Source organism: Acanthaster planci, linkage group LG09 (assembly GCF_054643075.1).
Source record: "Acanthaster planci isolate LZ-2023a linkage group LG09, COTS_SCS, whole genome shotgun sequence".
NCBI lineage: Eukaryota > Metazoa > Echinodermata > Asteroidea > Valvatida > Acanthasteridae > Acanthaster > Acanthaster planci.
Window position 1 is genome coordinate 39,406 of NC_141785.1, and position 13,023 is coordinate 52,428.

General features: G+C 39.6%; 1 protein-coding gene across 1 annotated transcript in view; it reads right to left on the minus strand.

The window, feature by feature from the left end:
- Positions 1–565: 565 nt before the first annotated feature.
- Positions 566–13,023, minus strand: part of LOC110982291 (phosphatidylinositol transfer protein beta isoform-like) — a 30,816-nt gene continuing 18,358 nt past the window's right edge. Inside the window, exons 6-10 of the mRNA XM_087140995.1 lie at positions 12,747–12,827; positions 11,858–11,938; positions 10,992–11,087; positions 7,389–7,511; positions 566–5,740 (exon numbers count right to left, since the gene is read on the minus strand). Of these exons, the coding sequence (XP_086997121.1) occupies positions 5,699–5,740; positions 7,389–7,511; positions 10,992–11,087; positions 11,858–11,938; positions 12,747–12,827 (423 nt within the window). The 3' untranslated portion in view covers positions 566–5,698. The remainder of the gene's footprint in view (positions 5,741–7,388; positions 7,512–10,991; positions 11,088–11,857; positions 11,939–12,746; positions 12,828–13,023) is intronic.

The following is a 13,023-nucleotide window of genomic DNA, read 5'->3' on the forward strand; positions in this document are numbered from 1 at the left end:
CAGTAGTCGTTCTCTCTTCATCACTGGCCGTCATTTTAAAGAGTGGTTTTGTTTGATTTCAATTTTGTAAATTTTCGGCAGCGAAGTGGTTGAATATTCCATTGCATACTGTGCGGTACCACAATTATGCCATGTTCTACAGGTATGGGCGGATCCAGAATGTTTGGGGAGAGGGATTGATTTTGGAGGGGAAACGGTTGAAAAATTGGAAGTACATGTATCTATCATATATATCTAATATATACATGTATATCTATTATCCTATTATTACCTTACTGCGGGGTAAAGTTACATTGTCGGTTTTTGACACGCTTTTGGGCGAAAGGAACGTAAAACAGTCCAACACATTGCATTTTCAAATCATTTATCAAAGACAAACGCTGCCCCCATCCAGATCCGCCTGTCTACATGCCCACAATGCAGACATCGAATCCTTTGACGATTGTCATATGCACGACATCATGTTAAAGAGCGTATTAAACCAAAACAAACGAACAAACTACCAAGCGATACTGCAAAACAGAATGAACTTAACAAGACAGTGTCAACCACAGACTCGATAGACTTTCACTTTAAATATTCCACTTTTATTTGAGATATTGGATCACAGTATTCATTCTTCAATTATAACAAAATTCTTAAGACTATTTACGCCAAATGATAAGACCTAGTGTTAAAATACATTGATGCCAGGATGCGACTACAAAGTTGCTGATGCCATGCGTACAAGCAATTCTTGCTGACATGGTAACACCACTTTTCCATTCCAGCTCTGGACACGTTTACAGTCAAGACACTTGAGAAGTCGGGGATTACGACGTAAGAGGTAACTTCCAACGACAGAAAAAAAAACTAAGTAGTGTTCGTACGACAATAATACACGAACAAAAAATAATCTAAAAATATTTTTTATTCTTAATACATGAACTTGTCTACTGGCTACATTTAAGGCTGCCCCTAAAATGTTTTTAAATAGCCCGGAACAGGATTCTGCATTTTAAAGACCATCTAGAAAGGGTGTTTGCACTCGTCTAAACATTTTTATATTCAATAAATGTAACGATAATTAAAATTATGTTAATTCCACTGAAGCTGAATGAGATATTTTTGTTTCGGGCACAATGCCACACCAGAATTTCCACCCTAGCATATCCGGCCTAACTCGGTTCCAACTTTGGTTATGAAGCTTGTCTTGTTCAAGGAAAAAAAATATCTTCCTAGGTTGGTGAAACATATTTTATACTGTACATTCGTTCATTACTTATAACGAGGGATGTCTTTTCACTCTATTTAGCAGTGTTTATTATTTGGTGTTCAGACAGTTGCTTGAGATTTAACGTATATAATTCCTTTGCTTTTGTACTTGCGGCCTAAGGTCGTACCTTCGCCAAAGAACTGACCCAATAACAAGCCGTGTAAATAAAATACATCACTTGCATGGTGCTGTGTGGAACCTAAATTAGGGGTAAGTGAACTTTAACTGTTTACATATTCCTCCCTAACGCCCGGTCCCTCCATGGCAGGGCAACTTTCAAAGCAGAATAAGCGGTCTACATCTCTTGCTGCCAAGAATGGCAGGGAACATGATAAGCGCCCCCCATCCCTCACTACCAAGCTTGAACTGCGCACACGCACGGACGACGTCATGAAACGTCTGGAGCTAAATACACACGTATACTTCAATATTGCTTGAACCTTCCTGACACAACGGTGTCTGAACTTAACACTTTCTCGCTACATGCACGGGTGCGTGCATATGAAATGCACACAGTAAGCAAACAAAGATAAAACCTGAGGCATCTTTGTCGGTCACGTATCAGTGTAAATATGTATCCAGATGTTTCACATGGTTCTACGGTTTCATTGAAACTAAATTCCGCACTAGTACTACTCCTAGCACATCTGTGCTCACTGACGAGACAGATATTATCACGTTCAATATTCTAACGGACAATCTTGCATACAGGCCTTTCATGATTAGATGTAACATTACATTTTATGCATACGGATTTTAAAGTTTACACTCTCGATATGAAAAACTCTTTCACGTCCCACACATATCACACAACCACACCAATGTTTGGTATTACACCCTTAAGACGTGGACTTTATATACAAGAAATTCAATTAAACAAATTTTCCGCTAGACTCTGCCGTTAATCTGCCATTTCACCAAGACACTTCTCCTTGCTTTAAATTAAAAAGGTTGATGATTAAAGATTAGGTCCTGAAATCTAAATACAATTATTTTCATTTCTTACTTTTGGTACAATTGTGCAGTTCAGACACAATTTTGGTAAATTTAACAAGGACTATGTTGATAAAGACCCCACAGTGAGAGCTAAATTGTTCAAACTACATGCTATCTTCAGGTAAATAATTCACAGTGTATTGGAATGGATACGCAAGACCTCCAAATGACGACCAATCAGCAGATGTCTATCTCAGAGTGACGAAGTCATCTGACAGCTACTGACCAATCAACCTTGGCCTCTTTCCTCACCACTGCTCTGATTGGCCGGCAGTGGAGTTGTATCCAACTTGCAAGCAATCCGAATCTTCCTTTGTTCTGAGCGGGCTCTGGTGAATGTGCAGTACTCAAGACAAGTTGCTGTCCACGTTTATACGTCAACTTATCATCACTTCATTAAAAATTCAAGATAATAAATTCAGTGGTTAAACTGCCAAGTGCACGGGAATCAACTGGAAATGTTCTCCAATTTTAGTCAATTCCAGCGATAACATGAATGGCTGGGGGCTAGTTACACATTACAGCTCGTGATATTTAAACCGGATGCGCATGTTCAAGCTCACCTTCTATCCCCATTCTATATGTATCATTTACAGAAGACAGACATCTTGACTGCACATCACTACTTCCGCATACTGTGGCTTGTGTTTACAACCATGAAAGATCAAAATGTGGCCGTCTCCGGGGGGGGTGGGGTAAAAATAAACTGGAAAATGAAACAAATCTCAAGAATTTTTTTTACTCATATTGTAACCACCTGGCATGTGCATTAATAAAAGCGGCAAACCAAGCTTTGCACTTTTTCCATATATCTCTCACTTGGACAGATTGTTAAATACACACATAATGAAAGGAGATAACACTGACAGTTCCAACAGATTCTCCCACTGCACGATTTCTCAATGGTTAACTTGGACGTTCAGGAGATTGCCATATCATTTTGCTCTACTTTAGTTTCAACACAATGAATAGTCTAGTTCACATCACTTTCAAAAACGTGCAGCAACTTGTTATTGTTACACAGGAACTAGACCAAGGTTGCTGTAGCCTGAGCCATAAGTAATCATTATTAAAACCGTGCACCATGTTGTTACTTGTCAAAACTTTGAATATTATCCATCTGCAGTCTTTGTGCTATTCCTGAGGAACATTAACAACAGACACATTCTAAATTTACAACTACATGTACACCTATAGGCACACGGGGGGGGGGTGATATTCAGTTGCTGTTGGAGTCCTGTCATAAACTTGCAAACATTAAAAAAAGTAATGAGCAAAAACTTGAGTTTCATCAGTCCCTGTGAGTTATTCTCATCTCAACCCCAATTCTGTGGATGAATTACTTTTCCTGGGGAACGAAGAATGTGGTTCAGTTGTGTCCAAAATCCTCCATGTATGACAGGTCTATGTCTATGCAGTATACCAGTCAACACCGTTAAAAGTAAATTTGAATAAAGCAGGTATGCATGTGTGAAAGGACAAAAATGCATAGATTCTTCAATGGAACAAAACCTCCCCCACACACTGAGCAAGTTGCACACTACATGTATGAAGCACTCTGAGTAGGAAACATTTCAGGCATGCTGTTAAAAACTTGAAAATTTAGAAGTGTAAAAAAAAGACCAAAATGGAATGCTGACCAGACACCATTGCTTTTTTTCTAAATTGGATGATAAAATGACTTAAACTCAGTGACTTTACCTACTATCATAAATACCATTCTCTGTTGGATCACAACAGAGCTCCAACAGTTATTCCTACAAATACTCATGCAGCACACAGTTCATTTGTACTTCTTGAGGTCAACAAACGTACAGTCAAGTATGAGCAGAATTGTAAAGACACAATGACTCAAGAGTAAGTCAACTGGACTCAATATTTAGCCACTCAACTTCACAAAGCAAATTCAGCTTGGGGTAACTGACTTTGCCTGAGTCAGTGGAAGCCAATCGCTCGACTCAAGTTCCTCACCGAAAGGTTCGAGTGAAAGGTTCAGAACTTGCTCCAGTCTCCAATCAAGACTGTGCACAAATGTGACTGTGGTAAAGTTATTGTAATGCCTGAGTACGCACACTTCATGTTATCATCAAGTGGGAGTCACAAACATCAATGTATTCCAATCTTGTGGCATTGTAATGAAGTCCAATACCAATATCAAAGAACTAAACTTTTAAGACAGTGCCCCATTTGTTTTGTGTGCTGCATTTGAGCGATTTCTGATGCCCTTGATGGAATTCTGAATGAATTTATGTCCTACTCTAGAAAATTTAAATACACTTCTGTATAGTCAAAAATAATTTTTTAAAGGTGATAACTTGTTTTTTTAGTGTCGGAGTAAAAAGGACCCTAAACCTGAAGTCGATCCACAGAAGGTTCACTTTCTGCGACTTGTGACGTAGAATTCTGGTAGAAATATCCAGCCGAGATCATCCATAGGGTAAGATGGAGCATATTCAATTCTTGGTATTGTCATGAACACTGGTGCCCTGTTTGCATTGGTTCCTTCTACTCCACCAACAAATATAGCAGCCTATTCTCATATCAGCCACCCTCTCTCAGGTTACTTTATCAGATGGTATTGAAACATCAGTGAATGGAACAGACTTAGACATAAATCTGGCTTGACTTGTTCACAGTGACGTAATGACTCAGTTGAAGCCACTTACTTATAAGTGACTTGATTCGGCTTGAGTAACTTCTTTGAAATTACTCAACTGGAGTCACAAACTTCAGGGACAGTTAAAAAACACATATGAGCCTGATAAATGAACATGGTCAACTCTTACATAAAGTGCAATATTAAAAGAGTAACTTCTGATGCTCCCAATACTTGTATCTCTGTTTGTCTTATTTTTAACGTTTCATTCGCAAGTTCCGGTTACAACAAGGTTACTTAGCCAGTCCAAGCAACCATGTTATGATGAAAACTAACTTTACAACCTACCGTGGACTGGAGTTGCGTACAAGCGAGAAGTGTGACAGGAAAAAGTACACAATAGCATGAGGAAACCTACAGTCCTCTGACACTTTACGGGAGTACTTTTTCCTTCAAGTGTTCTCATCAAAATACACTGATTGTAACCGCTTGAAGGTCATTGAACCCATATTCAAGAATTTTTTTTCAAAACTGCAATTTGTACTCGGCAAAAATTAATAACAGCACTGGAATTATAAACCAACACAAAACAACTCAATAAAATTGTATTACTCCAAAGCTTCCAAAATGGAAAAAATTTACACAGAGAAGTTATTGGCTGGCATTTGTACAGATTTGACATTTTACTATGATCAACAGTCATACAGCAAAAAGGGAGACTTGAAAAGAGGCTATTTCAATCACTAAAAACATGGTTAATTATTGTGAAATGCGGAGGTTCTCAGGTTACCAATCCACACTCACATCCACTTTTGACTCGGAATGAGGAGTCATCCGCAGGCAGCTGGTAATCACTTTTCTACGGTTCCCTTCAACTCTCCTTTGAGTCGCAACTACGGATGAAATTCAGAGAGAAATTTGTGAGATTCCACAGAATGTGAAATGATGATGGAGGTTACAAGAAGGCTGAGTTACAATTATTCACAACTGTAATGAGGAAGACATTTTCTACATTCAAGATGGAAGGCAAAGTAAAATGAGACAAAACAAAAGGACGTAATGGCTATGGCGCACACAAACATTTGCACACCATTCAAACATTACACCAAGACTTGATTGCATGTGGAGAGTGAACAGAAAAATCTTTACCAGTAAAAAAAGGAAATAATCTATGGCTGGATTTGTGCAGCTTCTCACAGTATCAGACCTGTTGGATTCACACAGATCCCGATCTAGTGATCAATAATTCAAATTCAGATCAGTGTGAAACAAACAGGCCCATGGCAAGCAGAGAGACTTGCTCCATCATGATCAAGTCACAAGCCAAAAGTGCACCCTCTTGTGATACTATGATTCGCTGTTTTTGTGACGTTTTGCCGTTGCATTCACGCTTGAGCTTTCTAGAAATGTGTCTGTTAATTATTTTTGTTTTTATTAAATCTGAGTTACAAAATTGATATTTAGTTTATCCTAAAAGCCGTGAAGCTACTGCTCCGGATTGATCTCTGATGCATGCTGTGGCATATCTTGGTTGATTTGCAACTGCATAATGTTCGGTAAGTTTTGTGCACACAATATTGGGAGAGAAAGACAATGTTTGGTACAGCCGAATGTTCGGTATAGTCGTGTTCGGTATAGCGACGTTCCACAGTAATGCATATTGGTTGGGTAAGATTTTGACTGTGTATCTATGGAAAACAAGTTCTCCAATACAACATGCTACAAATATGAACTCTATCTTTAATACCAGACACCGCACAATAAATTAAATACTGACTGAAAAAGCAAGGTCCGGCACCAGACTATTCCTCATTAACATACATATCCACATTTTATGCAAATGATCTAAAACCGGGGGAAGGAACAGATAGCGGTGGGATGGTATTGCTCGACTCCCTGGGAACGACATCGATCTTCCTCAATTGATGTTCCTCGATTGTTCTTATCAGAACTGATTCAGAATTATGACTGCGTACTTATAACCAACTTAACAGATTACTTGGAACTTTTGAAATTGTACAATAAAAAGCAGGCTACACTGAAAACATAAATACTCAAAGTTTATGTGCAAAGACTGTTATGGAGCATTTGGGTTAGACACAAATGATAATTTGAATGTATTTTTCACAAATTCTCTGATTTTTTTTGGGGGGGGTGTTTTTTTTCTCATGGTACCCTATGGCGCCATGTTTTACTTCAATAGGGTACCTGGACTACCTATAAATGCACACCACTTCAATAGGAACACAATCTTAGATATAGGATGAGTCACGTACAACACATGTATACAATTTGAAACAATCCAGCCAGTGGACTGCATGAGGGCAATATTGTAGTCAAGACCATCAAAAGACCAGACGCTTGACCAGTCACACGACTCGCCACAAGTAACAACTGAATAATGACAACGGAGTGCTTGTCGCAGTTCATATGAGTAGCTTGTGACTTGAAGTCAGACTAGAGGTCTTGTTTTGGTCTTTGATGGTCTTAAAGTGGTCTCGACTACAACACTGCATGAAGGAAGGAGGGGGCGAGTCTTACGTCTTCCAGCTCCTTTTTTGTTTTGTCCTCTATGGCACGGATATCTTCCATAGTTAGACCGGCCCATTTATCCATCCAGCAGTAGACCTGACGGTGGAAGTTTGTGAAGACCCTTCTCTCGGCCTACATGCGTAGAGTTGTACCAAAACAAGCAAAAAAGCAAATGAATGAAATGCGCCATACTTCACATCTTCAGGCAAGGGTAGTTCACCTGCAGCCTGGCGTAAAAAGGACTGAAATGTGTCAATCTTGGAGAACCGCTTCACTTCAAACAGCCAAGTATGCTACATGTACATTGTAAAGGTAACAGCATAGGTTATGCTGGCTATAGCAGGTCCAAAAAGGAGTGTTGTGGGAGACTGTTGAGGAACATGGTAGCAGCATACACACTGGTCCTGAGTGACGTGTCCACTGTGGCTTGCATCATTTTGAGTATGTACATATCCTATGAAATGTGATGCAGACAGTCAGCCATCACTGGGGGAATGGTATGCTCATCAAAAAGCATCTCAAAGTTTCCCATTCTTCTCCTGATCCTTGATCTGAGACCCTGTCTTATTTGATTCTCCCCTACAAAGCATAAGGAAAGAGTTCCATATACGGACGCCACTTGACACCGTGTGCACAAACCCTATGAGACTGGTCTGAAATGTGCGTTTTCTTAGTAAACGACTTAGTGTTCTTCCTCCTAAATTGAACTTTTCTGGACACGATTTTGCTTTCTGATGGCTATTACATCAATGTAGGGAAGAATTGCTGGCATCCGTATATATAACTCCTCCTAAACATTATAACACACCTCTTGCTGATTCTTTATCCTGGTTGGCTGAAATGCAGTCATGTGAGTTTCACTAACATGTGCTAGTAATTGAACTTTGCGTCAGTACCACTTGGATTTGCACCAAGATATCACGAGTGTGGTGCCCAAGACAAAAAATTTTGACTGGTTACAGCGCCCTCACATGACAACAACAGCGACCAGCAAACCAGAAAATGAATCTAGGGAAACTAAAGAAGTGTTCCTTATAATTTATGAGTTAATGTTCTAAACAGTTCAGTTATAAAGCCCCGAAAAATTTCTGTTCTTATGCTGCATTTTGAACAGAGGTGAATTATTAAACACATGTGAACTGGCATAGTTCCGCCACTAGCATACAGCCATGCATCCTCGGTCTGTGAATGACCAGAAAAGGGTCCACTTTCCCCTGGCCTTCAGCTTCAGGAAACAGGACCCTCTTCCGGTCACTTGCTTTCCCTTGGGGCACACATACATGCAATAATGGCTTAACTGCTAGTCCTAGGTGCATAACAGGTTTTATAACACACCTCTTCCTGATTCGTTATCCTGGATGGCGGAAATACATTCACATACATGTATAGTTCATTAATATGGGCTACTACGTGAATCTGGTGTCAGCGTGATTCAACACATGCCTAAACATTGCGAGTGCATCAATTCCAAAGACTAGTGCCTGGTCAAGCACTAGTCTTGACAACTTGGATGGATTATGGTTCATAATGCTATGGTTCATTTCAAAATGTTGTTAAATTGAAACAGTTAAAACCTTAAGATTTCTTTTTCTAGTTGTATACAGCGACTCAAAATTAAACTGCGTCAATGAAAACTGAACTGAACCTTCAGTTTTTGTAATTTTTGACGTAGCATTGAGCGAAAAGTTGAATTTTAACATCGAAAGTCCTGGACGAATGGACCTCTCCCATGAAATATGCAAATAAGGCAGGTGCATGAGCATTGATACCACTAGTTGGCGAAGTTGCTTAAATCTATGAGGAAAAATACAAATCTCCATGCGCGCCCTACTATGAGCACAATACGCCGTTTCCGTGCTAGTATACTTTGACCTGAGTGCCAAACTTAAAGACGAGGAATTGTTACTTTCCAACCTCAGGACACTGAAAACGTCACTTAGTTTTGAGAAAGCCCACTGAAGTATCAGACAAAGGCTGTAATATGGTTTTGATTGACTTTCAATGCCCCAGGTTACAGTAGATCTCCTACACTGACAACAGTATTGACAGCCGCGCTTGCCAACCTGAGGTGGTTAGCCCACATGCGCCTGTCTAATTTGCTTATTTCACAGGAAAGATCCATTCTTTTCCTAGTTGCGTATAGCAACTCAAAATTAGACTGCATCAAGGAACACTACAATGAACCTTCAATTTTTTGGCAATTTTTGAAGTGCTATCTAAAGTTGCATTGAAACAGTTAAAACCCTGAAAGAATATTTTCTAGTTTGAGGTGTGTTATAAGGCCGAAAGCCTTGGGAAATTCGACCCTCTTCTGGTCAATCACAGCCCCTTGGTGATATAGACATGCACTAGTGACCTCATAGCCAGTCTGTGTGTATATTAGGTGCCCATGAAACAGCAAAAATACAATGTATGTGAATGTAGAGCCAATGATTTTCCATTTCAAAACTGAGTATTTTCCGTTTTGCCAAATCCCACTTCTGAAATTCAAATTCCGTTTCATATCTAAGTGAGCATGAAAAAGGAGAGCAAGGTTTAAACTATGCATGGAACCATTTGCCCAAACATACTCCCCCCCAAAAAACCAGAAAAGAAACAAATATTGTTTGGAAGTACTCTGCAATGTTCACATTTTTTTCATTTTCTGTAGTGATAATTTTTAAAAAAATCTACACAATACCTACGGCATCCCCCACCCCTTGATTTCTCACAGGGGCGATCGTCAAAAACTTGTACGATTAATCAACGGACAATTCATGTGTCACTCCACATTTATAAAATCAAATTACATTTGAATAAATTGACCCGCCACTCTATTTGGCAGTGGTCTGACAAAATTCAGAAAGTCAACATTGAATCTGAGTCTTAAAATGCATGTTTGTGACTGAAAGCCTTGCTCTTCATGGAATACTTCTGAGGGCCCATTCAGCTAAGGTACACCAAGCGTACTAGGTTTCGTTTAATTCAAGAAAAATGTAACTAGTCTTCCGCTTTGTTGCCGTGGTTTCAACATTTCACAATGTGGTATTAGCCTTGTCTCAAGGTTTCCATGCAGATTCACAGACTGAATTCCCCAACTATGCAATAGGGGTACGGTATATGTGAGTATGAACTTGTGCTTTGATTTCAATGCTAGTACAGTGCATGTGTGAATGGCTACTGTGCGTACCGTACTGCACCGCTGCGCTGTGCCGGCTGCCACTGCACGTTCAGGCTCACGGATGCCATAGCGCTTGCAAGTATCGATACCGGCAGGGACGACCCAATCATGTGATGGAGTGGTGCAATTTGACATGTTTCCAGCTTAATTTGTTAATTAAAAGCAAACTTTTAAAAGGGTTTGGTAGGCATTTATTTATGGTTCTTTGCGGAAAGTTTTCTTTACTTTTGAAACCATTCTTAGTGGGAAATTTTGCAAGTTCCATTTCAAGCAGTGATTTCTGTTTCAAAGAGTTAATTCTGCATATTCTGTCTATTTTCTGTGATTGTGGAAAATCGTTGGCTCTATGTATGCACAAGCAGAACGTTGTAAAGTTACCAAGAAAGCTCTGTTTACAGTAATAAACTGCCCTCTTTACCAAGTACCGTATCATACTGTATTTCATTTCTTACATTCAGAACCCAGCTTTCCACCATGCCCTGTAGACCCCACCATATGAACTCTATGGTCACAAGCTTGTACGCACACATGTGAGGTTCACAGGTTTTCTGCAGAAACAAGCATATTTGTTACACCATTAAAAACAGGCATGGAAGTGTGACACTTGGTTTATTTAGGCAGGGGGGATTTTATTAAATTTACAGAAATGCATACATTCCACCATGTTTTCCAGCTCAACTCTAGCAGTGCCCCTATGACCCTGAAGGATAAATAGGGAAATGTTCAAAGGATCCACCAAGTACAATGACTAAAGTCCAGAATGTTGACAATAAAGGAAATGATAGGAAATTATTAAACTGAAGAGAAAGAAAACTCTCAAATATTACAGGAAAATGTCTTCCAATCTAATGATTTGTTTTCTTACACTCTTGTTCTACAGATGTTGCCCTGGGGAAGAGTGGAGGAAAAACTTATTTTCTTTTTTGGGGAAGAAGATCAAATTGGTTTTTGAGGTCCAGAAACTGAGGAAATTTCTTTATGTAACCTTTCACGGCCTGTCTGAGGCTAAAGAGTGAGGCTAAGGTTGGAGCTTCTTTCACACTTTTGGAAAGAAGGGAAGGGAGTACTTCCCCAGCCAGGGTCAACAGCTGCTTTATCAAACTAACCCCTATGGTGGGTGCTTTTTTAGGCCACATTTCTAGGGTACCTAATTTTAGTGAAGGAAATGAGAAGATTTGTTTGCCAGTGTTAAAGATTTATGTAAGAAAAGGGGGGTTGTACATTTTGAACAAGCAAAATCTGGCTGTCCAAAAGTGGTTCTGCCAGTCCTGGGAACAAGGTGGATGGGTGGCTAGATAAAGTACTGAAGGGTACTCACTTTCCAGTTGGGGTCTTTGAGCGGGCCTCGCTGGAGCTTCCGAGAAACCACTAGTTTTGGATCTTGGTCTGCCTTGTAGTCCTGTGCATAGGCAATACATAATGTATTACATGTGAACAGTCACAAAGAACATACATGTACTTCCTCTTCAACTACGGCATGCAGTGCTGTGCAACTCCAGTGATGGACTCTAAAAGTCTCTGGTCTTTTGCATGTATCTGTGATGATTTTGAATGTATCTAATTGGTCATAACCGTCCTGGGCAAACATCTATTTGGGGACACGGTCGTCCTCTCACTCAAAATCAGTCAAGTGACTGTTTTTAACAGTTTAACAGAACCCCCCTGCCTACACAAAGGAGAACTGACTGGCTATGAATGTTCCTTCACCTTGATATAACTGTACTTTGACTGTCACGGACTGGTGAGCCAGCATTTCCACTAATCCCCTGATTTTGTCTGTAGATGCAATCTGACTGATCACAGTACAAGTCAGAATCAATATCTCTCTGTTGGTGACAAGCCGGAGTATAAAGTATACCAGGGGATAGTGAATGGAAGTCTTGACTTTCTGCGACTGTTAGGAGTGGAAGAGGGTTAATGCCCCACTAATCAAGTTTAATAAAATGTTTTAAATGAATTACTGAGGTAAATGAAATCCCTGAATAAGTGGCAGATGAGGTATAAATGGTACCCCTGAACTGCACTTATGATGCAACAAAAGTATATTCCAGATACAGCGCTCTTGGAGGAATCAAAAGTTAATGACGTTATACATAAACCTCGCATCAAACCTTCAAAGTGCTGTGACAGAAAAAACTTCTTCTTTTTATTATATCCATTGTCATGTCAATTATTTTCATTAAGTCACATGGGAGGAAATTACTTACGCTGTCTTTGATTTTGTCGTGTGCTATATCAATATGTACTACATCTCGTTTTGCTAACTTTTCAGGGGGCAAATCATGAACCTGGAAAACAAAACAGACATTCTGTTATAAAGCTGTAAGAAAAACTTTGCTGACAAATATTGAGGCATTCATGGCTTCTTTTCGGCCTACAGTATCCTGAAATTTGTAATGACTTGTTGACAAAGTTCTGGCCACAAAGTTTGTATCTGGGTTCAAATCACAGAACTGTATTAACATTGCTAGAGCGATAACTCCT